Source organism: Megalops cyprinoides, chromosome 12 (genome assembly GCF_013368585.1).
Source record: "Megalops cyprinoides isolate fMegCyp1 chromosome 12, fMegCyp1.pri, whole genome shotgun sequence".
Classification (NCBI taxonomy): domain Eukaryota; kingdom Metazoa; phylum Chordata; class Actinopteri; order Elopiformes; family Megalopidae; genus Megalops; species Megalops cyprinoides.
Genome location: NC_050594.1, coordinates 18,415,444 through 18,439,299, shown reverse-complemented (window position 1 = coordinate 18,439,299; position 23,856 = coordinate 18,415,444). Strand labels below are relative to the sequence as shown.

At 45.1% G+C, this 23,856-nt stretch overlaps 1 protein-coding gene across 1 annotated transcript in view; it reads right to left on the bottom strand.

Moving 5' to 3' along the window:
* Positions 1-839: 839 nt before the first annotated feature.
* LOC118787428 (CAP-Gly domain-containing linker protein 4-like) overlaps positions 840-23,856 on the bottom strand; it is a 28,599-nt gene continuing 5,582 nt past the window's right edge. Inside the window, 14 exon segments of the mRNA XM_036542987.1 lie at positions 840-2,908; positions 2,910-3,162; positions 4,554-4,629; positions 4,933-4,997; positions 6,660-6,783; positions 7,837-7,971; positions 8,220-8,381; positions 9,580-9,669; positions 12,911-13,039; positions 13,297-13,432; positions 16,315-16,554; positions 21,941-22,059; positions 23,079-23,240; positions 23,607-23,700. Coding sequence (XP_036398880.1) covers positions 2,798-2,908; positions 2,910-3,162; positions 4,554-4,629; positions 4,933-4,997; positions 6,660-6,783; positions 7,837-7,971; positions 8,220-8,381; positions 9,580-9,669; positions 12,911-13,039; positions 13,297-13,432; positions 16,315-16,554; positions 21,941-22,059; positions 23,079-23,240; positions 23,607-23,700 — 1,896 coding nt within the window. The 3' untranslated portion in view covers positions 840-2,797.

Here is a 23,856-nt window from a genome sequence, read left to right as displayed (position 1 = left end):
ATGTTGTAATTAAAAAGTATTGTACTATGATTCTGGTAAACCCTGTGTTGCCCTTGGATTAAAACTTGGATAATCTGCCAAATGAGTAAATTGCTATCGTAAAACTGGCTTGGCAACCAGACAGAATCTGATAAATAAAGACATTTTCAAAATACTTCATGTAAATCTGTTTTGCCAATTAGTCATCAAGGGCACATACATACAGTAGAGAATGCATTCAAAGTTGTACTGCATGTCCAGAATGTCTCAGCTGAGTTTTTTCAAGGGGGTGTTTTGCTCATGCAAGACTAACATTTTATAATGTAGTTCATCATAATTATAGCTGTCTTATATAGGTCAGAAATCACAGGAGTCTTAAGACGCATTTTTTTCTTGAATGTCAAAATGGTGATAAACAAAAAAAATCCAGTGAAAATAAAAATGTGTTATTGAGTTTGTCTAGGGCATCTCCCACTTCTCCCTTGGAAAAGCGCCAATGCATTTTTATAGATAAACATCTTTCTGCAAAACGCTGGGGTTATCAGCTGAGTGGTAAGATGTCTTCTTGGCACCACTTTGCTAATACAGTCATTCCAGCAATATTTCCATATTCTGCCCTTCATTCCTCAACCCCCCCCACTACAGTTCAAGGCAAAATAGAAGTAAGCATACAGAAGCAAAACATACACTCACACACTGCATAGAGCAGAGACAAGAGACAATGAAAAATATGTAGTGAAATTAGAATAGAAATCTTTATTAATCTTATATTTTACAAATACCTCTTAGATTGTGAAGATCATTCACACTGACAAATTCCATTGCTAATGTACAACACAACTGAAGTAAATGACCAAATATACACACCATTCTTCACCGCAGGAAAAAAAGAAATCTCTTGCAAAATACACAATACACTCTTACATATCTTATATACATATTAACTAATGTTAGCAGACAAGCTCCAGTGTGGTACCCTATAGAAACACGCCCAAACGCAGGGGTCAGTCTTCTCATAGTGACAGCTTTATGAGGGTAGCAACATATTCCTCCATAACTTCAGTTCCCCTGATCTTAAAACCAATTATAGCCATCCTGGACAGAAGAAAAGAAAGAAAAAACAGGCATCTTAAACTGAATGATCAACCAGGAAAAGCATTAAGAATTCCAAGATTGTGCCTCCCATTTTGTCCTTATTAACCCGACCTACACAATGGGTAATTGTGGAATATCAGTGTCGGCTTTCAACGGGATTTCTGTTTTTTCAAGTTCTTAAATGACCTCCTCTGTATTATACATATTCCATTTCAAGACTAGCATACTAATATGCCTGCTAACTTTGAACCACTGTAAATAAACCCCCACACATTTAGCCACAGGGAACTCAGGACCAGGGCCCTTCAATTCCACAATCATCTGGGGTCCACTCTGCCAGAGTCTTCCTCAGTATAGGTTCTGGAGAGTGCACTGGCAGTAGGTTCACTGCCCTCACACCCACATCTCTGAGAATCCACGGATTAATGAGGACACTGCAGTCATTGCTACGAAGAGGCGCATCCTCCTGGGACTTTAATCCAACACAAAAACAAAACCAAAATAACACAAAACCTCAAGCAACATCATGGTCTTTTAGTACACTCTGCATATTAGAAGCCTAACTAAAATGATTGAAGGGAAAAAAGAAAAAGAAAAAAAAATTAGAAAACAAATTTGTATGTTCAACCAAAAGTAAGGATTAGCACTGATGTCTGCATATACATCCCGGGCTACAGTAAGTTCAAGTGATGGGTAGGTCCAACAATGCAGTAATCCTTAACTATGTATTTTTACAGGGCTTTCTGCAACAGTACTTGAATTTCAGATTTCAACCGATTTCATCATCAAAGGGATGTATGCAAATATATTGCTAATGAAATGTATCAATTTTATTCAAGGTATATTACACTGAAATCCAAAGTATGCTGAAAGATCAGAGGTATCAGAGCAGAGCCCTTCCCCTGACACCAGACCATCATAAAACCTTGGGCTGTTTGGGCAGAAACTTTAACTTTGTACAAACATCTTTAATAATAACAGCAGATGTGTTCCCTACCGAAAAAGTGCACATTGTTTTTCCCATTTGGAACATCAGTAGTTAAACACTGATATTTAGGAAGTATTTCAACAGGCCACAGGTTCCTTGCCCTTGGGCGAGTTTTAAAGTGCCATAATCAGGGATAAGGAGTATCACGGCTTGGAGAATGCGGGAAGGTGCCTGGGCCATGCTCTCACATCAAGGTCCTGTGCTGCATTTTGCAAAGGGGCAGCTCGGCAGCATGTTTCAGCTCTGTGCCACACGTTCCTAGGGCAGCAAAGTAATACACAAGGACTAAAAATGGCGGGAAGCTTTTCACACCAGCTTCGTTACACACACTCTGCCCTACTGTAAGTCTGAGGGGGACAGAGTGCTGGTGGGTATCTGCTCAATGGCAGCACAGCATGGCACACATTTCAAACGCCTGTTAATACCTCAGGGTTACCCTCATGTCCAAACTACTGTTTCACACAGCTACGTTTTTGTCTAAGTGCTTTGAGATCGGTACAGGTTAATTAATACAAAAGCTCTCCCCACAGTTAAGCCTGTCACTACACTTGCAGTAAAATCTGACATCTGGATTCTTATTCATTGAATGTCACCAAAGGAAACTAATGAGGAAAATTAATTGAATGTTAAATTACTAGTAAGGATTTTTTTCTCTGAATAATTAATTGCAGTTGGGCGGGTGATATTATCAGAAACTGACAAACAGTGGAAGTTTTGGAATCCCCCCCCACCCCCTCAGCTGGGTTCATCCACCAGCCGCGCCCCATTGATACCCCTGTAGGTGACCCTGCTGGGCCGCACCAGGACCCCGTGCCCTGGCCGGCAGCTGAAGTACCGCCGCCCCCCCCACTGAACCGTCGTTCTTGCCCTTGGTGCCGCGCAGTTCCAGCCCCAGCCACAGCCCCGGGGCGAAGTCGGCCACGCCCAAGTAACGGATCATGCCCATCTCGTTGGCGCTGGTCAGCAGGACCTGCATGCCCAGGTGAAGCTTGACCGCTCCGTCCAAGCCCGTCGAGGCTGTCCCGGCACCGCCCGCTCCCGCCGGGGCGCTGTTCGCACTGGCCGTGCTCCATCTACGATGCAACGCAGTTGGCCGAGTCCTGAGAGAGAGAGAGAGAGAGAGAGAGAGCGAGCGAGAGAGAGAGAGAGACAGAGAGAGAGGGAGTGGAACAGTGTGTGTGCATGTGTGTGTGTGTGTGTGTGTGTGTGTGTGTGTGTGTGTGAGAGAGAGAGGGGGGGGGGGTGGAACAGTGTGTGTGTATGTGTGTGTGTGTGTGTGTGAGTGTGTGAGAGAGAGAGAGAGGGGGGGGGGGGGGGGAGTGGAACAGTGTGTGTATGTGTGTGTGTGTGTGTGTGTGAGTGAGAGAGAGAGAGAGAGAGAGAGAGAGAGAGAGCCGAAAGGACATCTTAAAACAATACACCACAGAGTTTGTTGCTGCGACACATATCCTCCACTGGAGATCACCAATGCGTTTTGGGAGTGGATTTTTATATATCAAAGACCATTACAGGAGGATCTCAGTGTTTACACCCAGAAAAGCCCTCTATCTTTTTTTGGGCTTCTGTGTTTGCTCCCAAAAAAAAAAGACTTAACAGAGCACATACTATTGCCTTCTACTAGCAGTTTCAAAAGGTACACCCCTCAGTCCCCTCCATTTTAAAAGACTCTGCTTCTGTGTTCCCTTCAGTTCCCCATGGATTTATGGTAAGGTGTGGGGAAAAATCTCTGACCCTCTGGAAATTCCCCAGATTCAGAACACCCCCTTAGAAATTTGGAACTTAGAGTTGAAAGAGAGGAGGAAAGAAGGACACAGAGAGAATGAAGTAGTGAAAAAGAAAGTGAGAAAAGAGACACAACGGAAAAGAGACAAAAGATGGTTACAGAGAGAAAAACTGACCTGCCAAGAGAGAGGCAGAGCAGAGGACAGAACAGAGGTAGACAGAGGGAAGTGAGTGACACAGAGACAGACGAGAGAAAGAAAAAAAACAGAGAGAGAGAGAGAGAGAGAGAGACAGACTGAATGAGAGAGAGAGACAGAGAGAGCACTCACTACTGCAGTCATCATCTGTAATATCATTGACACCGATGCTCATTGTTTTAGTGACTCTAATGTATAGGGCATGTCACAAAATAGATGTGTCTTCCGCTTACTCGTACGCTTATCTGCATTGCTTCTGTTGTTCCTCCAATGCTTTTTTTATGTCAGGGTGATAAACCTTGTGTAAGCGAGCGAGATGCTCGGTTCATAATTCACTATTGATTAAAATCTTAAAACAAGCATTATTTTTCTCCCAGAGGGGAAAAAATGGGCTTTTTCAGTTAACTGCTGTTCTCAGTGTCACTGAAATTTGCATTCATGTACAGAGATGACACGAGACAAATCAAAAAAGCACCAGCTGAAATGAGAGATGGATCTGGTCCAGGGCAAAAGGCCAGAGCAGCAAACACAGCGCTGTATGGTTAGAGCGTGGTCAGAGTACGGTCAGGCACCTGCTAACCGGACTCCTGCGGTTCTGCTCCCTGGGCGCGGAGATGGCGGACGAGGAGCTGAAACTACGTCTGATTCCTGAGAGAGACAAAACAAACAGAAAACAAGAGAAAGAAAAAGCTCCTTAAATCCCTTCACTATGAATGAATGCAACGGCAGTCTAAAGGACAGGCTGTGTGTTGTGCGGGATGAGGCACTGTTTGTGGGTAAATAACAAAGGGTTATGAAAGTAACCCAGGTTCTGTTTCATCAAAGAATAGGCTGCTAACCATGGCAGCTGTACACTTTGACAGCATTTGTCCATAAATACCTCCCTGATAAAGCTGAAAAAATGCAAAAGAGAGCAGGGAAGAGAGGATGTGTGGGTTAAAAAAAACTCACCAGAGAAAGAGCGGTTCAGTCGAGAGGAGGAGAGCTCTGCCAGGCAGTCCAGAGATCCATGGATCCTGAGGTCACAACAAAGAGATACCCTGAAGAACCTAAAACTGCCATGTTTCAAAGACACGCACACACATCTCCACTCATTCACACATGCAACCGCAAGTTCATACAAAATACCTGAACACAGATCACAGACACCGTCGTGTGGGTACACACATAAAGTATTGCTGTCTCCGTGCATTCAGTGCATTACGGTTTGATTTTACTGGGCCATTACAGAGGCAATCAAAGTAGAGAATTTAGTGAAACAGGCTTATCTTGTTCCCAATAATACAAAACGCCCTCCGTATGTTCTTAATAGTTTCTGATGGCATGGGGCGAGGGGTACAACAGTACGTGACTGGCACGGCGACTGCCAGATTCCCTTGTTCACATTGCACACTGAGATGAGGGGAATTTGTGAGATCCCCATTAGCTTAGTTGAGCTCAGCCTGGTGTTCCATCAACCTGACTGCCCTGCAGGTTAATTAAAAAAGTACAGTTCCTCCAGAAGAGTCCTCTTATCACACTGTCAAGGTGGAGACTGTTCATGAAAACAGAGAAGAGGGAGGCAGCCAGGGCATGGAGGCTGCAAGGACTGACAGGACGAAAGACAAGAATAATCGAGAGGAAGCGTAGAAGTGAAAAGAGAAAAAGAGAACCCGAGGAGATAAGATTTGTGTGGTGATGGAGCTGGTTGTGGAAAATAGATTTAACAGTATCATTTGTGCAGTATCCACAATCGAGGCCAGACAATAAAAAAAAAAACTACAGTTTAAAACGCTACATATCTTGTTTTTTCTCTTTTTTGTCTGGAATTGTGTGAACATGTCTAGAACCCTCTAGTGTTAAGCTCTCGGGAGATTTCTGGAAAGTTATTTCGAGTTATTGCCTTTATGCACGGTCAAACAGAAAGCCTGCACGCACTTTCATTCTAATTACAACCACTGGGCCAGTTTCACTTGATTTCTACATTCTATCCCACAGTTTACAAATTGTACAAATTTGTACAAATTGTTATCTATTTTCTAATAGTTATTTTATATAATTTAAATAATTTTGTTACCACCAGGAGCAGTGAGTTAATATCATGGGAAAATTTCTATTGTACCTTGTTCACATAAATGTACATGGAATGCAAGATTACTAGGGCTACTGTATAATTTAAAATGTATTTTAAAAATGGAGTATGGTTTCTCTCTGTATGCTAGCAATAGAATGCCTGGATCAATATTTTTCATTTCTAGAGGCTATGGCAACAGTACAGCATCCTCACCTAAGCTATGAACAAATGATCCTCTATTCAAGGGTTATTTTTTACTGTTTTTTTAACTGACTATAGTTTTAAATTGTATACAGCAGATATTACATTTCACACCACAAATCTGAACCAAAGTCAAAAAATAAAATGCAAACAAGGAACTGCTTTATTTAGAGTGAGCTTTTTCATAAACCCTTATCGTACTCTGTGCTGAGATGAGAAAGCATGCATAACTAAATTACATTTTAAGAGGTAGTAAAATAAAATTGTATTTAAAACATCAAACACACTTCAGAACACTTTTTTTCTATGAATGGAGGACACTACAGAAAACATGAATATTCAGTTTTCCCAATCGGAGCACGGCTGATTTTTCTTGCAGAGGTGTAGTGTGATTCATCACCTCTCTCTGTGAGCCAAAACCCACCTCTGCACTCGTGAGGGGGGTGCAAATACACCATGTTTGGGGGGACAGCTAAAATACTGCACACCACCCACTGAGCCATCATTCTTCCCACTGGGCTTGTCCAGCTCAATCCCCAACCAGAACCCTGTAGGACAGATACACAGACAGTCATGCATACAACTGACAGACAGACTTCAGTATCCAGAGGTCAAACATGGAGGCCTTGCATGGTAACACTTTAAAATATGGTAGTTATTAATGCTCAATGATGTATTTGTAACTGCAACACACATCATCAAAAATACATTGATAAATATTTGTTCAGCATTAATACATGTTTGCAAATGTACAGTAGATGTGGATATGACTGCCAGATGGAAAAAACACCTCACAAGTTAAACACTCTTTTTTATCTCAGAGGTTCACAGTATACCACTGTGTGGAATTTTCAAAATCTGGCAACCTTTAATAATACATTTACTAACAAAACTTTTTCAAGTTTGATTCAACATAGCAATGTTTTTTTTTTTAATAATGATACTGCTGTTATTAATGTTACAAAAGCATTTATAAGTTTGTAAGCGTGCTGTATTCAGAAGTGTTACCAAAGACATAGACCTAAACCACAGTATGGAGTGGTAATTAAGGTCCTGAAGTCTGGACCTGAGGGGTGTGTGTGTACCAGCTTGAGAACAGCCCCTTACCTCAACTGACCCTCTACAAAACAATTGCAATCACTGTACAGTTAGTTGCCATGAACAAGGGCACTTTTGCAATAAAAGACAGATCTTTCATTAAGAAAATTGCTTTCACTTTTCACCTTGAGAACAATAAAATGAAAAATGCCTGCCAACTGATTTTTTAAACCAGTATTCACAAGCTGTTGCACATGCTTTGATAGACAGAGCCTGAGGCGCAAAGAGCTTCAGTACAACAAGCCGCAATACAACTCAGTACTGCTGTGGATTATACACAAACTCTGAGCACGTCCTCATACAGTGCCGCTTAGATTTCATGCATTTTTCGCATAACCGCTGCAGTATCGATGCCAGCTGAACTTTCCTGTAAATGTAACTGCAGTTTAAAACTCCTGTGTCCACCCCAAAGCAGTTCTGTTGCAGCCGGAGCTCATTAAGGCCTTATCATCTGAGTGCTGAGCTTGAACAGTGCGGGTAAGCTGGAGAGGGGAGGAGCTCACCTGGGGCGAAGCTGGTCTTGCCGTAGAAACGCACCACTCCTGTGCGCTGACCCACCACCAGCACCCTCTCCCCCAGCCGCACCTCAGTGCCCTCACACACAGAGCTGCTCGCTGAGGGGGTCCTTGCCCTGGGGCCTATGGCATACCCAAAATAAATAATAATAATATCATTATTATTCTCCATAACATCAGGTGTTATGGCATTACTAAGTTACAAGCTACATGGCTAGAGAAGGATAAATTATGAAGGCTGTACTGCAGTTTATATATGAGAGAAACAAAGAAAGACCAAGAAAGAGAAAGAAAAAACAATTCATTAATGAAGTAATTGTGGTTTGAGATGTGTGTGTGTGTGTGTGTGTGTGTGATCCTCCAGACTGTACCAGTTGGAGTTCGAGCAGTTGGAGGCGCGGGCTTGGAGCTGGGTGGGGCTCGCTCTCTGCGCATTCGGGCAGGAGGCCGTTGCCGTGGAAGTGGGCGCGGTCGCGCAGAGGGCCTAGACTCCAGAGAGGAAGAGGAGGAAGAGCAGCTCCGCGAGAGAACACCTTAAGAGAGATGGAGAAAATAAGATGGGAAGGGCAGAGAAGCTGAGCTGAGTGTAAAAAGTGGAAAATGATAAAATGGCAGCTAATCCCAAAAAGCATGTGAGTCCACATCTGCAAGCTCTACTAAACTATCGCTCAACAATGCAACAGCTAAAATGGCCCACAATGCATGATTTCACTGAAATCTACAGGTGCCAGCACAGGACAAACTGTAGAAGACCTCACTGCACAACACTGGAGCCAACGTGAGACAATTTTGTGCAAGATCTCACTGCACACCACTGGAGACAGTATGGGGCACACTGCACACAGTCTGCGTTCAAGGCCTTATTGCTGATCCTCCACCCCTTTCGCTTGTCTTCCCTGAACTCAGGCTCCATTAAGGCCTCACATGTTTTAATGTCTACCCCGACTGTCTGCTGTCTATGCGCCCAATGCAGTAGCATTGTTACAGCTCAGCTTCAATCCTGTATAAAAATAATGGATTTCCTGTCCTGGAGAGCCCCAGTCGAGAAGACCTTTAAAAAATTGTAAAATTCAAATTTCTACCACTTCAAACGAAGGGAACGGAAGCCGGGTCTCCCATTTAGCCATTCAAAAATCATTTAGAACGCTGAACCCATTAAGCTTCAACTTTCACAGACCTTCACAGACTAGGAAGTACATTATTTAAACAAGTTGGAGGCCTAATGGATTGAGGCGTGCCAAGTGTTTAGGAATGGGTGGATTTTTACTGTGCGCCGGCTGGATCGGCGCCCCTCGTAATTTGCCACCTGTGCAGGAACGCCGCAGATGTCTTGGATTGCACTGGGTGGCTTCATCACGTGCCCCCCCACCCCCCCCCCCCCTCATTGAGCGATGTCAATCAAGTGCTTCACCTCGCAGCTGCAGGGCCCTGTGCAGTATATCGGCAGCCTTGGCTTCAACAGGATGCACCTTCAAAAGTGGGGCTTCTGCTACTGCATTAAAAGTGCAGGGGAGAAAAGGCTTCAGGCAGCAGAGCCAGGACGTTTGACATGTAAAACTCTGATGCCAGCCGTTGATTTACAGGACAAGGGATGGACAAGAGCGCTAAGCAGGCCCTGAGCGCTCAAGTGAAGACGCTGAGAGGCTACTCGAGCTTGTGTTGGGGATTTCTGAAGGGGTGGATCAGTAATAAGACCTTCTTACAGCAGGAAGCTCGCAGCACTTGCAGTACCTGTCTTGCCCTCTGGCAGATCATCGGTGCCCTCTACAGGGGCGGGAGACCCTTTTTGTTTTGCAGGTGTTTTTTTGACGGACGGAGCACCTTTACCCCGAGGGAAAAGAAAAAAACATAAACAAAGGAAAAAAAAAAACAAGTATGAGACATGGAGGAACGGAAAGAAATTGGAAGGAGAGAGAGAACAAAGAAAGGGCTGGTGGGAAAGAGGGAGAGTGGGAGAGAGGGTAGGCATGCCACTTATTTAATGTATGTAAAAGAACAGACTATAAAAGAGGAAAATCAATTCCATAATAAATCATCTTGGTTGTAGATTGTATCTCCCTCTGACTCACACACCCCACAGAGACCCACACTCCTGTTGAGATGCAACTCCATCAATAAGTCCCACACACATTATCACTGACTATGGGGTGACAAATAAACTTGGCACCAAAATACATCTGCTGTTTTTTTTCTCTTACCTAATTAAACAACTTGCTCTCACTGAATATTACTGTATTTCTCAAACACAAAATTGATTTCTTAGACTCTTGAGTGCTGGCCTTATTCTCACTGTGTGCCACAAGGGGACAGAGGAAAGAAGAGGAAGAGAATGAGGGGAGTCTGAGTACCTTTGAAGAGCACCGAGGAGTAATTCTTTAAAGTACAGACGTCCATGTAGAATTATATTAATATGAGATATGGTGGTCTACAGAATACTTCATTCAGTTTTCGGCCTTTGTGGATTTAGTCATTGATCCATTTCTTCACTTTCAATTATGAAGCAATACCACACCAACTACTCGGCACAGCAGGCAGGACTGGTAATTATACTGTGCAGTATACTGGTAATACCCTGGGTAGCAATTTCATTGTATCTTCAATAGTGCACCGTTTCAGCAAGTTATTATATCCATGGCATTACGGTTTGCCATCGTCACTGAATGTGCTCTTGCTTGTCCTTAAGTCAGTTTCGGGGACTACCTTCACCCCGAAAAATATCGATATTAATAATCACGCAGCATTGCTCAGTTCATTAAATCTGAAAAAACACAATAATATGGAATTATAGCACTTGAAGAAACTTTATAACTACAACAAATTGTAACATTCCTTTATGGCCCATTACTCAGTATAGTGCAATCGATGAATGATACTTTCATTGCAAAGAATGAAAGAATCATTCACACCTACTGGTTCAGCAAACACTACACACCCACTCCTGGTAATGACTTATGTGCAGCATTACAATTATTTACCACAAGAAAAAGATAATGACTATTACCAGGCTTTGCCATTATTGATCTGTTTGACTGAACTGTAGGTTGCATACAGTTACTCAATGGGGGACTAAGCTCAACAATAATCAACTACCAATCAATTTAGCTATCCGGCTTCAAAATGAGGTGGAAAGAAAACAGAACAATATAAAAAACAACAGAAGATGGAAATATCTTTAAAAGCTGACAATCCCTAGTCCTCAAACACCCTGTAACCTCTTTTACTCAGCACAGACTGACAGACAGCAGAAATGGCAGCTCCCCCTAAGCTCACAGATTCAAAGGTATCATTTGGCAAACATGAGGTTTCTCCATTTCGATGAGGCAGGAGTGGCCGTCTTGCCTGGATAGCCGATGCTACGACTCTTACTGCTCATGGACCCAAAGTCTGCAGTGACGATGACGATGGGACGAACCTTAAAGGGGACAGTCTGGTATGAATCACCGTGAGAGCCAGGTCATTAACGTCTGATGCTGTCTCTGAGAAGAGCCTCGGTATTAAATTACACCCCCCACCCACACACACAGACACACACATATTCCCTCACTCCCCCTTAACTGGTGATGAATTACTGGCTGGCCACTCAGAATGGCTATAGCTGGGTTATTAAAACGGCTTAATTGAGCTATCAATCAAGGAGAGATTCAGGGTATTCCTTGGGACTTCTGAGTGGTCTTCAAGGCCGGCATTCATGTCACGTCCAGCTCAGGGCACCAAGGGCACAAGACGGCTGTTTATCCTGGGTTGGAAGTGGCAGAGGTGCCATTGTCATTGGCAACTTATTTTTTCTGTTTCCCCCAACTGTCTGAAAAGTTTCTCTAACTGTGCCACAGAAGTGCAGTTATATCCAGATATTCCCATGCCACCACTTCACCGCGCACATGACCCCCAAGTCAAGCCGGCCGGTGCAGAGCAGGGCTACGTCATCGTAGCATCTGCGTCCCGGGGGGACCCTGAGTCACAGGTGCTGTTACGGCACACGCATTTTATTTCTCATTTCCAGCAAACGCGGAACAACTCAGCGTGCGCCCGGAGTCATGACTAACGCGTCCTGTGGCGTGGATACAGCGAGGGGGGCGTGCGCGCTGGCGTCAGCAGGTGAGTGCGGGCCCTCGGGGCGGAGGCCGCAATTACAGACGCACAGACAGAAAAACGCGCCTCCGAGGGCCTTAATCAAAATCCATTGCTTTTAATGCATCCGCGCGGCGCGGGGGAAAAACAACACCGCCCAAAACACACAATCAAATCAAGAGAACAGCTTGTGCTTAAGAGCTCCTGCGGTGGGATAAACAGGCTCGTTCCTGGGAAAGGAGCACATTAGAGACGTGCCTTTCCGGTGGGCATCGCACCGAAGCGGTGAGCGGAGAGCCCCGCGCTGCCCCGGCTATCACTTTACCTCAGACTTATCTGTCTGCCTCTGTATTGGTATTGGAGAGATGGGGGGGGCGGGGGGGAATGAGCATTTGGGCTCTCTTTTTTATTATTTCCATCACCGTTGTTATCATTCAAAGTGCCAGAGCTACACCCTCGTTTCCTGGGGGTGGTGAATTGCAGCAATGCAATTGCAATTACCTTCATTACTCCTCTGTGTGTTTGCGGGATGAAGACAGAGTGCATGTGTAAAAACTACGGGCGCAGGGGCGTGTAGCCTAAAAGAGCCTCAAAGGCAGAGATAATGAATTACGTGTGAGGTGAAAAGCCACCCTTCTCCAGAGAGTGAGAGAGCGGTCTCCTTGTGTCTCACTCCTTTCTCCAGAGACTAAAAGTAGCCTCCCTCTGTCTGACTCCTGAAGGCAGAGTGGTTATCTGCACTTTGGGAGGAGGAATTTCTTGTTTTTTTTCCCCCCATTTGTTATAATGAGCATTAGCTTACATGAGAGTTGCCATGTGGATAAGGGCTATTTGTCTGCATATTTGAGAGCATTTACATAAATGAGTGTAATGATCCCCGGCCTTTTTCCTGTGCATAATCTGAAAGCCAGTTGGGCCTATGCTTTCTAGGATCACTGTGCTACACAGTGATGGGGGACAATGGCACACTGCTTTCCAGGAGAGTGACACCTACCTGTGTTGACCTTGGAGGTGATGTGAGACAGGTCAAGCCGGGCAGAGCGAAGGGGGGTGGAGCTCCGCAGGGGTGCATTCCTGCGACGTTCCGAAGGCTTGGTGATTTTGGACAGGGGGGCAAAGATCCCTGACAGGAGGAGAGGGAGAGGAGTGGGGCATCAGGAAGGGGCCAGGAGCCCAAAAAGCAGATAATCAAAGCAAAATGGCAAAGTACACTGGAACGAAAACCACCCCATTCACTCATCACCCGCACAAGGAGAATGGTAATTACCCAGTCTGGCCAGGGGCCACCACTTCGTCTATACAGTGCCTTTAACGATCTCCGGGATGAGAGATTAAGCTCAATAAAAAAAGTTCCCAGGGGTACATCCGGGCTGTCAGTACCGTGTTTGGGGCGGCAGCTGAAGTACTGGACTCCTGCCACAGAGCCATCGTTCTTCCCCTCGGGGTCGTCCAGCTCCACTCCGGCCCACAGTCCGCCGGCGAATTCCGTGTTGCCACAGAAGCGCAGGATGCCGACCTACCCAGGGACGCACACACAGCAACAGGCAAAAACGCATGCCATTGACAGACAGCCACACATACGCAGACACATACACACACACACACACACACAGACACAGGAAAAAAAGGAATAGATCTGACAGTAGCACTTTCATTGCATGCTTTAAAAAACGGTGTGAACACTCAGTTTCCACCCCTTTACCATCTGACAGCTGAGAGATTTATAATGTCTTTATTCCTTTACGCAAGCACAGCCTTATCAAAATGAACTGTAAGTTAAATATGTATTGATGTAGTTAAATATATAAAATTCAAAAGGGAAAAAAGAAGTGCGCTATATACAAAAGTTGGCATCAGCCTGCAGCAAAGACAATAGGGCTTTGATTAACCAATCTTTGGTGGTGGTTCTTGCGATTTCCCTCCAAGAGCGTGGGCAGATTTCATTAATGGCTTTTTCTTTGTAAACCTGACAGACGTAGCTGGGGAGCGCACAGACAACAATAAAAGCATTATTAGGCAAGGACACAATGCAGATCCCACTGCACTCAATTACCCCTGTCCGTTTTCTTATTATTGCTCACTCGTTTCATTTTTGAGAGACTGCTACGAGTGCAGCTCTGTGTGTCCTATCGTTAAGAGACCGCGGCAGCCCTCAGAGTTTTGGGAAGGGCTTCAAATTACAGCCGGGGGGAGAGGGGCAGGGTTGTGTATCAGCAAGTTAATGTCTGTCTGACAGATATTCACGTCCGATTTTCATTTCCATTCAGTGTCCTTGATTATGAAATCATGCTGGTAATTATGTTACCCTATTTATTTTTTTAATCATTATGATTATTAGCATTGTTAATGATCTGATTCTTAACTCCTCTTGAAAAACTGCAGCTCTTGTAAAGGCCATCTGCTGAGCTAACATCAACTGCTCAGACTCAGGAATATCTGAATAAATATTTATATATGCTTTGCACCACTCGGTGTCTGGAGAAAAAAAAAAAAAAAAACAAAGAGCAAGCCAGAAAAACGCAACACACACACACACACACACACACAGACACACTCCTATCCTCCTCCTACCATTTCTCGCTTCTGCCCGCAAACACTTTAAGCTCCCCTCATCAGGAGGGAGCGGGACCACCCTCTAAATGGCATCACAATTAAACCGCATGAAAAAGACAGTGCTCTGATCCACCGTCTTTGTGCGAGCCGGCGGAGCCAAGGGAGTCTCGGGAAGGAGTCCTTGAAGGAGGAGAACTGCGGAGGAGCGGCCGATAAAAACAATCTTCTGCGGGCGCTCGCTCATGTCTGCGCCTCTCCGGCCTGCCTGCGCGCACGTGTAAACGCCGATAATCACCGGGAGCATTCTGGGGGCCTCCGCTCGGAGATCCTGCAGGGGTTAACGGGAGCACTCTCCCACCGCCTGCTTCGCTAATCGCCCGTCACACACATCGCAATCGTCCAGCGCAGTCACGCGGCCCCACTGGGGCTATTTGGAGCCAAAACTCCTCGTCCCTGAGAGAATGCGGAGGGCATTTTGCAACCAGCTGTTCCTCAGTCATGATAAACAGGAGATGGTAACCAAAAAGAGACAAAATGAGACAAAATCAACAAAAAAGCCAAATCTGTCCACTCTTTATCCCCCCAGCTCTGCGTGACCTTCTTACATTACCTTTATTGTAATAAGCACTGGCTTCACCTAAGGTGGATATCAGGGTGGATATCATAAAAAATATGTCCATCTCATGGATCCCTTTCTTAACTGGCTTCATTAGGCCTTCCCTCTTTATCTCAGCCGATGTGTGATGAGTAGTTTGGCCCATATGCCTGTATAATCCAGGTGGTTGCTACCCACCACAGAGTCACATCCCCTGCCCTTTCACAGCAGAGCACTGAGATTACAGAGACTTATTCAAACCTAGTGAAGCGGATAAACCAACTGGATAAAATTGAAGTTTTAGCTCCTGGTCCTCAGCACATTTCCGAGCAAATCCAGTTTAATCTGGGCTCTCTTATCCCTATTCCACTAAGAACAATGGTGTTATATTTGATCGGAATCTTAATTTGGACAGACAAAAAAGCTACTCTAGGCTTGTTTTACTTGTTCAGATGAAAAACACACCTAGAGTTAGGAAATCCCTGCCATTAACTGATATGGACAAAGGCAGTCACAACTTTGTTTCATCACTAGACTACTCCCATTTACAAAATTTATCAGTTATATGTCTGAGTAACAAGTAACAAGATTTCATATTACCCCCATCCTGGCCTCTCTGCACTGGCTTCCATTTGCCTTCAGAATTGATTTTAAGATTGTATTAACTACTTTTAAAGCAAGACACAGATTAGCTCCTGATTATATTACTGACCTTTCAACCCCATACATAACTGAACATCCACTTTGATCTTCAGATAAAAAACTTCAGGCTGTTCCTGAGTCCAAACTAAAAACTAATGGAGACCATACTTTTTTTCATTAAAAGCTACTAGACTCTGGATCCTGAAGGTATCAGACTAAATGAGTGTGTCCCTTGAAACCCTTTTGAAAAAATGCATTTTCACAAACTTCATTTGCTTATAATTGAGTGGTACCCTTTTAATTGTTGTAAAAACCCTTTATTTGCTTTGGATGTCTTTTATATATAGCAGTCTGTCTGTTCTTTTTTATCATCCACTCAACGTTTTGTTCGCATTACAACAGTTTCTTTTAATCTGTAAAGCACTTTGAGCTGCAAATGTATAACAGATACTATTCACACAATGTTATTGTTACTACCCTTGAAAGCGATGAAGAGAACCACACAAACCAAATTCATTCATGGCTTCATACACACCTTATGTACTGTGATCAGCTTCACTCCAGACTATGTCTCTGTGTCTATTTGTGTCGAGGGTAAACAGGCCTACCTTCTGCCCGGCAATGACGACACGGTCCCCCAGCTGGATGCCCATGGAGAAGAGCTGGGCCTTGGCCTTTTCAGAGAGAACGCCGGAAGGCCGCGCCAAAAGGATGGGGGTGCACGGCTGGGGCAGGGCGTCTCTCAGGAGGGCGCGCAGCTCCTTGGCCTGTGCGGCAGCATCTGCCATCTCCAGGGGCATGTCCAGGGGCTCAGGCACCACGTCGGCGGGACACTGACCCTTCTCGTTCTGGATAGGAAACAGGACAAAGCCCATGATCAGGACTACCTTAGATGAGCAGCGACAGTCACAACAAGACACAATACCACAGTCACATAGGAAGCAACAACTGTTGCTTCCGTGCTTATCACCTTCATTGGCGCGGCAAATACACCTCTTCCCCAGCAAACTGAAACACTCTATACACCACAAAGTTCCCCTCTTAGAAGAATCTTTTGTTCATTAGCAGCAGTTTGCCTTTTACATTTCAGCATTACAAGGAATAATCAGTGGTGTACATGGCATCACTACTAGTACTAGGAACAACAGCAGTAGTATTAGTAGTAGAAAATGGACCACAAATGCTAAATGTATATTAACATAAACACACTCTGTAGAAGGTTGTGTTATGGATTTGAGGCTGCTTGTCCTATTCAGTTTCAGTCTTCCCTCCCTCCCTCACAGCATGTCACAAGTGCCTCTTCCTCCTCTGTAACCCCCGGCCTCTTCAAAATCTATTCCAGCCACCGGTGACTGCTCCACTTCTTCACGTAAGAACAAAGGCGGTGTCATTTCTGCCTGTCTGGACAGCACTCTGCCATCTCGAGCTGTATTAACACAAAGGCGGCGTTAAATAAGGGCCAAAAGCCTCAACAATGCCTGTGTCACTCAACTCAAACCTTTACACAGCGTTCCCCCAAATCGAGGCCCCCGTATAGTGGATTAAAAGACGCAAGGAAAACAAACGGATCAGGAAGTCAGTGAAAACGCGTGACATGAAAATGACAGCGCCTGTTGCTGCATGGTTTCGTGGATGAGGGATGCATAAAGAGGTCAGCAGAGATACTCTTCGTGAGTGGCAGGGCATGCTGGGAGGTGAGCGGCATCCAAGGGGCGCTCCGGATCTTCAGAGCAGTGTTCCGAGGCTCAGCCCTCCAACGCTTCATTAAAAGTGTGACACATAAGGTCACCCCCGCGGACCCCTCTGTCGATCTCTGGGCCATTTTGTAGCTTGGTGTCTCAGGCGCATTCAATGTGAACATGGCAGGGTGCAAAAACACTGCGGCAGACAGCAAAAGGTGCAAAACCTGAAAAACGCAGGAGCTACAAATAGCTGTTTGGGGTTTAAAGCCGAGCGGGATATGTGGCATATGTGGATATGGAAAGCTACAGGAGGCAGAGAAAACCACAGCGGAGTAGAGAGTGGCATGTATCCACCTGAGGTGGAACTGTGGTAATTGGGGTACAAACCCTCCTGACCCTCACCCTCAACACAACTTTTCATCTTTTGTGGAAGTCTCCTCCAGATATTCAGAGCTAATGGACTGGACTGTGATTTGGAGAGATGAACAGTAAGAGGGGTTGCTGCGAGGGAGGAGGACTTGGTGTTAAAATGTCACTCAAGGGAATTATTCTCCCTCAGCCCAACTCGCTGAATCGCACATCCCTGCTGCTTGTTAATGACAGTTCCTGAGTGACAGGAGAGAGATCAGACATGGGGGAGAGTGAGAAACTCTCCAGCGCGGTCCTTAATGCAGCCCAGCGCTCCAGCCCGCCGGACTCATTTCAGCGCCAGGTGAGAACTTCGGGTACTTCTACCTTTCAACAGCAGACTGCTGTTAATAAAAGCTCCAATGGGGCAATTAGCACTGATGAACCATCCCGATATCACCTTTTATGGCTCATCTGGGGCACAGAAAAGCAGCTGCTTCAGCATAAGATCTAACCACGGTGACGCATGGAGCACAGAAACTAAAGATCTGACAGCACCAACACCGCAGAACAAGAGTACTAAGAAGTATCTGTGATGCGCAAGAAAAAATAGACACATTCCCCTTAGCATTAGCATTAGTTCCATTAGCAAACCAAAGTGTTGCTACTGACTTTAGAAACCACCCTAGTATGGCCAATGGTAATGTGCTGTCTCTTAATTGGGTGGCCGGATTGGGTTTCAAAGGCGAAGGGAAAAAAAGCAGCAGATGTGAGACTAATCTACAGTAACAGTCATTCTCTAACATTCATTAAATGTGAGAAGCACATGGAAGAGCAAGCAGGTCACCAATTATGCAGAGATGACTTCCATTCGCACCGGCTCCTCATTGCAAATGCTCCTTATTTCAACAACATCTTTCTCGGTTCCCCTCCGGTGCTTCCTCCGGCCCGTTCCAGCAGCTGGCTGTCTCACGCCTCGGACTGACCCTGCTTGCATCTCTCAGCCAAACGGAGAGACAGAATGTGCATATATTAATCTAGGGCCGAGGGAATTAGTCCATCATGGGGAGCTGCTAATGTTCTGTTCAGGGATGTGGTCCACAGGGTTATCACCAGGGCAACAAACAAACCTCACTTCTCATCTGTTGTGGAGAGCTGGTGGTGCAGGCTGTGCATTTCTGTGCATCTCAAAGAGGCTAAATAAAAAGAATGGCTGACATTTTCAGACGGAGTTTTTTTAGAAATGATGGGAGAATGCTTTATAGTGAAATCTTCATGCTGGAATCTCAGCAGGTGTACAAAAAGTCTTCCACTTCTCTTTATTCTGGCCTTCCAGGCTCAGGTCACTGCCTCCCTTCAGGATAAAACCATGCGCAGAGACAAGCTATCTTTTCTTCTGTCACAAGAAGTGAGGTTTTGTTTTTTCAGAAACACTGTCAAAGATTTGCATCACCCACTCAGTACGCACAAGACCAAGGTACAGAGGAGCTGTGGGAATGAGTACACACAGATATATACACATAAGCACACTCACCCCCCACACACATAAGCATACTCACAAAAACACAGACACCCTTACACATAGCAACAAACACACACACATACAGATAGTCTGCAGTACAGACTCATCATCTTGTCAACAGCCTCTACCATCTCACGTTGTCTTACTGGTTTGCTTAACAGTTTCTCTCATCCAATATGTCTTATGCATGTTACCTTTGATGTATTATGCATATGTGAAAACTCGCCAATTAAATATGGATTCAGGTACTGAACCTTCCTCGAGGAATGTACTACACAGGATTCTAACCTGAAACCGTCTAGTTACTACTTCTCTAACTAGTATGCTTCGCTACCATCAGACACAGCACATTTCACATCCTGGGAGCTTAACACAATTAAAATGTCTTAACTCTCAATCCCCTCAGAACAAGCGGACGTGAGCCAAGCAAGCAGCTCATACAAGAGAGAAAAACAACAACCACATATTCTCATTTGGAAAAAAAGGACTTCTTTGCGAACAAAGCGGAGAACGCAGCTGTGCGCTTTCACTGATGAAGAGAATCGATTCATAGTCTGAGCTGAGGCAGGCTGTGATCTAATTTTCAATATCACAAGTTTGTCTGCTTTCTTATTATTGTTCATTGATGCTAAATTAAAAAAAAAGTCACTGTCAAGTTATCAACAGGAACCCTTATGTTGCCTGACAGGTTAACTATGTTAACTAGGGGGTGTAGTCAAACATCAACACAGGCCCTGCTAGGAACTCAGTGCAGGCAGAGCCAAAGCAGCTGCAGAGACAGTGCCACACTGCCCTCTGCTGGAAAATTAATGTAGAAACACACACTGCCTCGAACACGCAGTGGAGCTCCACCTGTGCTGCCAGACCAGAGCTTTCAGAAGGCACGTACATAAGGACACTGCCGCAGCTTATTTAGTTAACAGTCAACAGCCTGGTGTAGACAACACAGACAGGGAGTTGTAAATAATTCCCTTGTGTTAACAGCTAAAAGCCTGAGAGCGCTTCGGTGAGACCACTGTTGACTGGGTCACCTTCAGGACTGACAAATGCAGCAGCACATGGGCCAGACAGTTGTTACTGACAGTTGAGACTAATGTTGCGGACAGGAAAGAACGAAAAGAGTGCACATCGCTTATTCCTCTGGGCCACTGCGTGGCATGGTGCTGCTCCGTGGCCACCGCTAGGTGCAAATGCTCTTATCACAGAGTTGTCTGCTCTATGTTATACTTTAATCCTAGCTAATCAGCCATGGGGTTTTAAGGAAAATGATGAAAGGGTTGCAATACACTTGGCTTTGCCACATCTGGCCAAAGACAGCCCATTTTCAAACTAGATTGCACTATACAGACCAGACTATACTGTCTGGAAAACTGGGCTGAGCCTGTACTCAGAGCAAGCACCTTTATGGGCCAAGCCCTGGCTAATTCTTTGTGACCGCTAGTGTATACCTTTCAGCGCTCCATCTTCCAGAGAGCAGCTGTTAGAAGTTCCCATACTCTTCGTCTGAACCCAACCAACAGCAATCTTTAAAACTTTCTTGAAGCTTAAACTAATCTCTTAAAACTAGGGGTAGAAGGTGGGCCAAAAAAAAAGCTTGACACACACACACACACACACACACAAAAAAAAAACACAAAACAAAAATGTGCCATTGATAAATATGCCATCACAACTGTAATTAAATTGAATGAATCCCTGACAAAAACAGCGTTTCGGGTGACGGATGTGAGCGCGCTCAACTGGGACCGGAAGCTGCCATGGACAGGTGGTGAGAGATGTTCCTGTCTGCGTCCTCCTCGATCCGAACTGACGACAGCGGCATGGCAGCAGTGACACTAATGACAACAAAAGCGCTCAACGCTCTGAAATGGAGCCACAAAGCAGCATTTCCCACCGGGCCTACGCGCTTTAACAAACGCTGTCATGCACTTTGTAGGGCTACATAATATCAATAATTAAATTCACGCTCCTGACTTCTGCTATTTACCGTGCGTGACCCCTGGCTGTTGCTTCTCTGCACACTACAGGACTGTAAAATTAGTTTAGGATATGAATTACCACAGCTAATTTCCAAAGTGCGCCCAAGGGAGGATGCAGAACAAGAGAATAAACGAGCTAGCATGAGCACATGAATCTGTGCCGTCTTCAGTGGTGAGTTGGGAGACTCACAGCACGGCGATGGGATGTGAAGATTACAGGATTTTGTGTGTGCGTGTGTGTTAACACAACCGTACAGCTTCAGACCACACACACACACACACACACACTTACTCACTCTCTCTCGCTCTCTCTCTCTCTCTCCATTTCACATCTATAAGATCACTCAACCCTTCTTTATCACTCTCCCAACTCTCTCAAACTTAGGAACAGTTGTCTTAAACCTTAAATATCAGTACTCACATATACTGCTGTATCTACTGAGCTAGCTTAGGGCCAAAATAGCTTTGACCAACATTCCTTTATGATGCTGCTATAAGCTTTTTACTACCTCACCTTTGAGACTTTTACCACACAATTTACCCATTAGTCTACAGCAGCGTTTCCCAACCCTCTCCTGGAGGACCCCTCCAGGAGAGGGTTGGGAAACGCTGGTCTACAGCATGCTGTATGTCAGCTTTGATTTTCAAGACACTATGGATGAGGTGTGGAATGTGTGGCTGTGGTGGGCGGTGGGCTTGTTACCCTGAAGGCAGGGTTGGCGCCGAGCTCCAGCAGACACTTAGCAGCAGAGACGCACAGGTTGGAGGCTGCAATGTGCAGGGCAGTGCCAAAGTCGAAATCACTGCAGGTGGCATCCACTTCTGTAACAGGCCACACAAAGAAGATGACATCAGGTGATAACAGGGCTGACAGGTCATCTGTATCCATGATTTGTGTGTGACCTCATGGAGCACATTTAATCCAGTAACCAAGGTGTACCTGTACTGTTTCTGACAGTCTGGAAGCCAACATGAAAGTGGTAGTAGTGGTTAATAAAAGAGTAGTGGTTTTAATCTTACTTTAATCTAACAATACAACATATCACACACCAATTATTATTTCCAGCTTCTATCCTGGGAAATTACCCTTCTTTTGTTTTGATTGCTAGAGCATCATATTTCACTGTGGTGAACGTGACATCTCAAGAATACATTTCAATTAAAGGTATTATATTCCCACAAATTACTAATTACAGGTGAAAGCTATTCAAAATTCAATATGTGAATCAGCACAGCTATAAAGAACAGTTGGGATTTCTCAACAATTATCATGTAGGCTTGATAAATTGCCATTCATGCATACAAAACCTGCATCTGTGTTAGAGGACCGATGCAGTATTGATTCGATACAATATTAATAAATGATCCCTCAGATACAAACCTGCTTTTTTACAGCGAGGTAGCTGATATTGGCTCCTGTGCTAATGTTATAAATACAGCCTTGTAGGGCATTAGCAGAATTCCTCTATGTGTTAAGAGTATAAGTGTTAAGAGTACATCAGTGTTTTTCTGCTTAACGTATGTGAGTCTATCATCATGTGTTTAGGGGTGTATCAGTGTTTCTCTCTCATTGTGATTAGCAGAGTATCAATGCTCCTCTCTCTCTGTGTTTAGGGGTGTTTCTATGCCCCTCTCTCTCTGTGATTAGGGGTGTTTCTATGCCCCTCTCTCTCTGTGATTAGGGGTGTTTCTACGCCCCTCTCTCTCTGTGATTAGGGGTGTTTCTATGCCCCTCTCTCTCTGTGATTAGGGGTGTTTCTACGCCCCTCTCTCTCTGTGATTAGGGGTGTTTCTACGCCCCTCTCTCTCTGTATAGGTATAGATCAGCATTTCTCTCTCACCCCCTGGCTGCGAGGCCTGCAGCACCACGCGGATAAGCTGCGGCACGTCAAAGTACGCAGCGTAGTGCAGGGCGTTCATGTTGGTCCAGCGGCTGCGCAGGCCCGGCGTCGCTCCCAGACACAGCAGTTGCCGTGCAAAGCTCGCTGCCGTCTCTGCGTCACCTGCAGCACACCGGACAGGCATTCAGCACACAAACACGCCATCACGCACGGTTAGGTTAGATAAGAGCATGACCACAAAGAAAGCATCATACACCGCAAAGAAGTGCATACCAAATCCCTGGTGGGTACACAGCCCCTACCTGTGTTTGATTGAGGTACTGCACCATACAATGGCAATCTCCTGCAAGTGGTTTCAGAGACTCTGCTTTGAAGTGGCACAGTGATGTGGCAAAGGTACATACACTGAGGAATGTAGCCACCTGCTACCATTAACTTCACCTCCATTCGCTCACCCACCCACTCACTAACACACCTATTCACTCTCTAACTCTTCCACCCACAGTCATATAGGCTCTCATTACTCACCAATGCCGGGCGCCCCAGCCTTGCAGCTGTACTGCAGCAGACTCATGTCCGTCAGGCCATCCCGGTCATTCACACCACAGCCTCGCTTTAGAATCTGCCACCCGCATTCAGAGACAGGAGAGACATGATTCATATTACTGCCCAGCCTGCATTCGGTCCACCCTTTATCTCTCTCTGTTTTAGCTTACAGCTGAGGTCAGACTTGAAATATAAATGCTATGGATTCAGAGTGAAGGAGATGAAGGAGAAT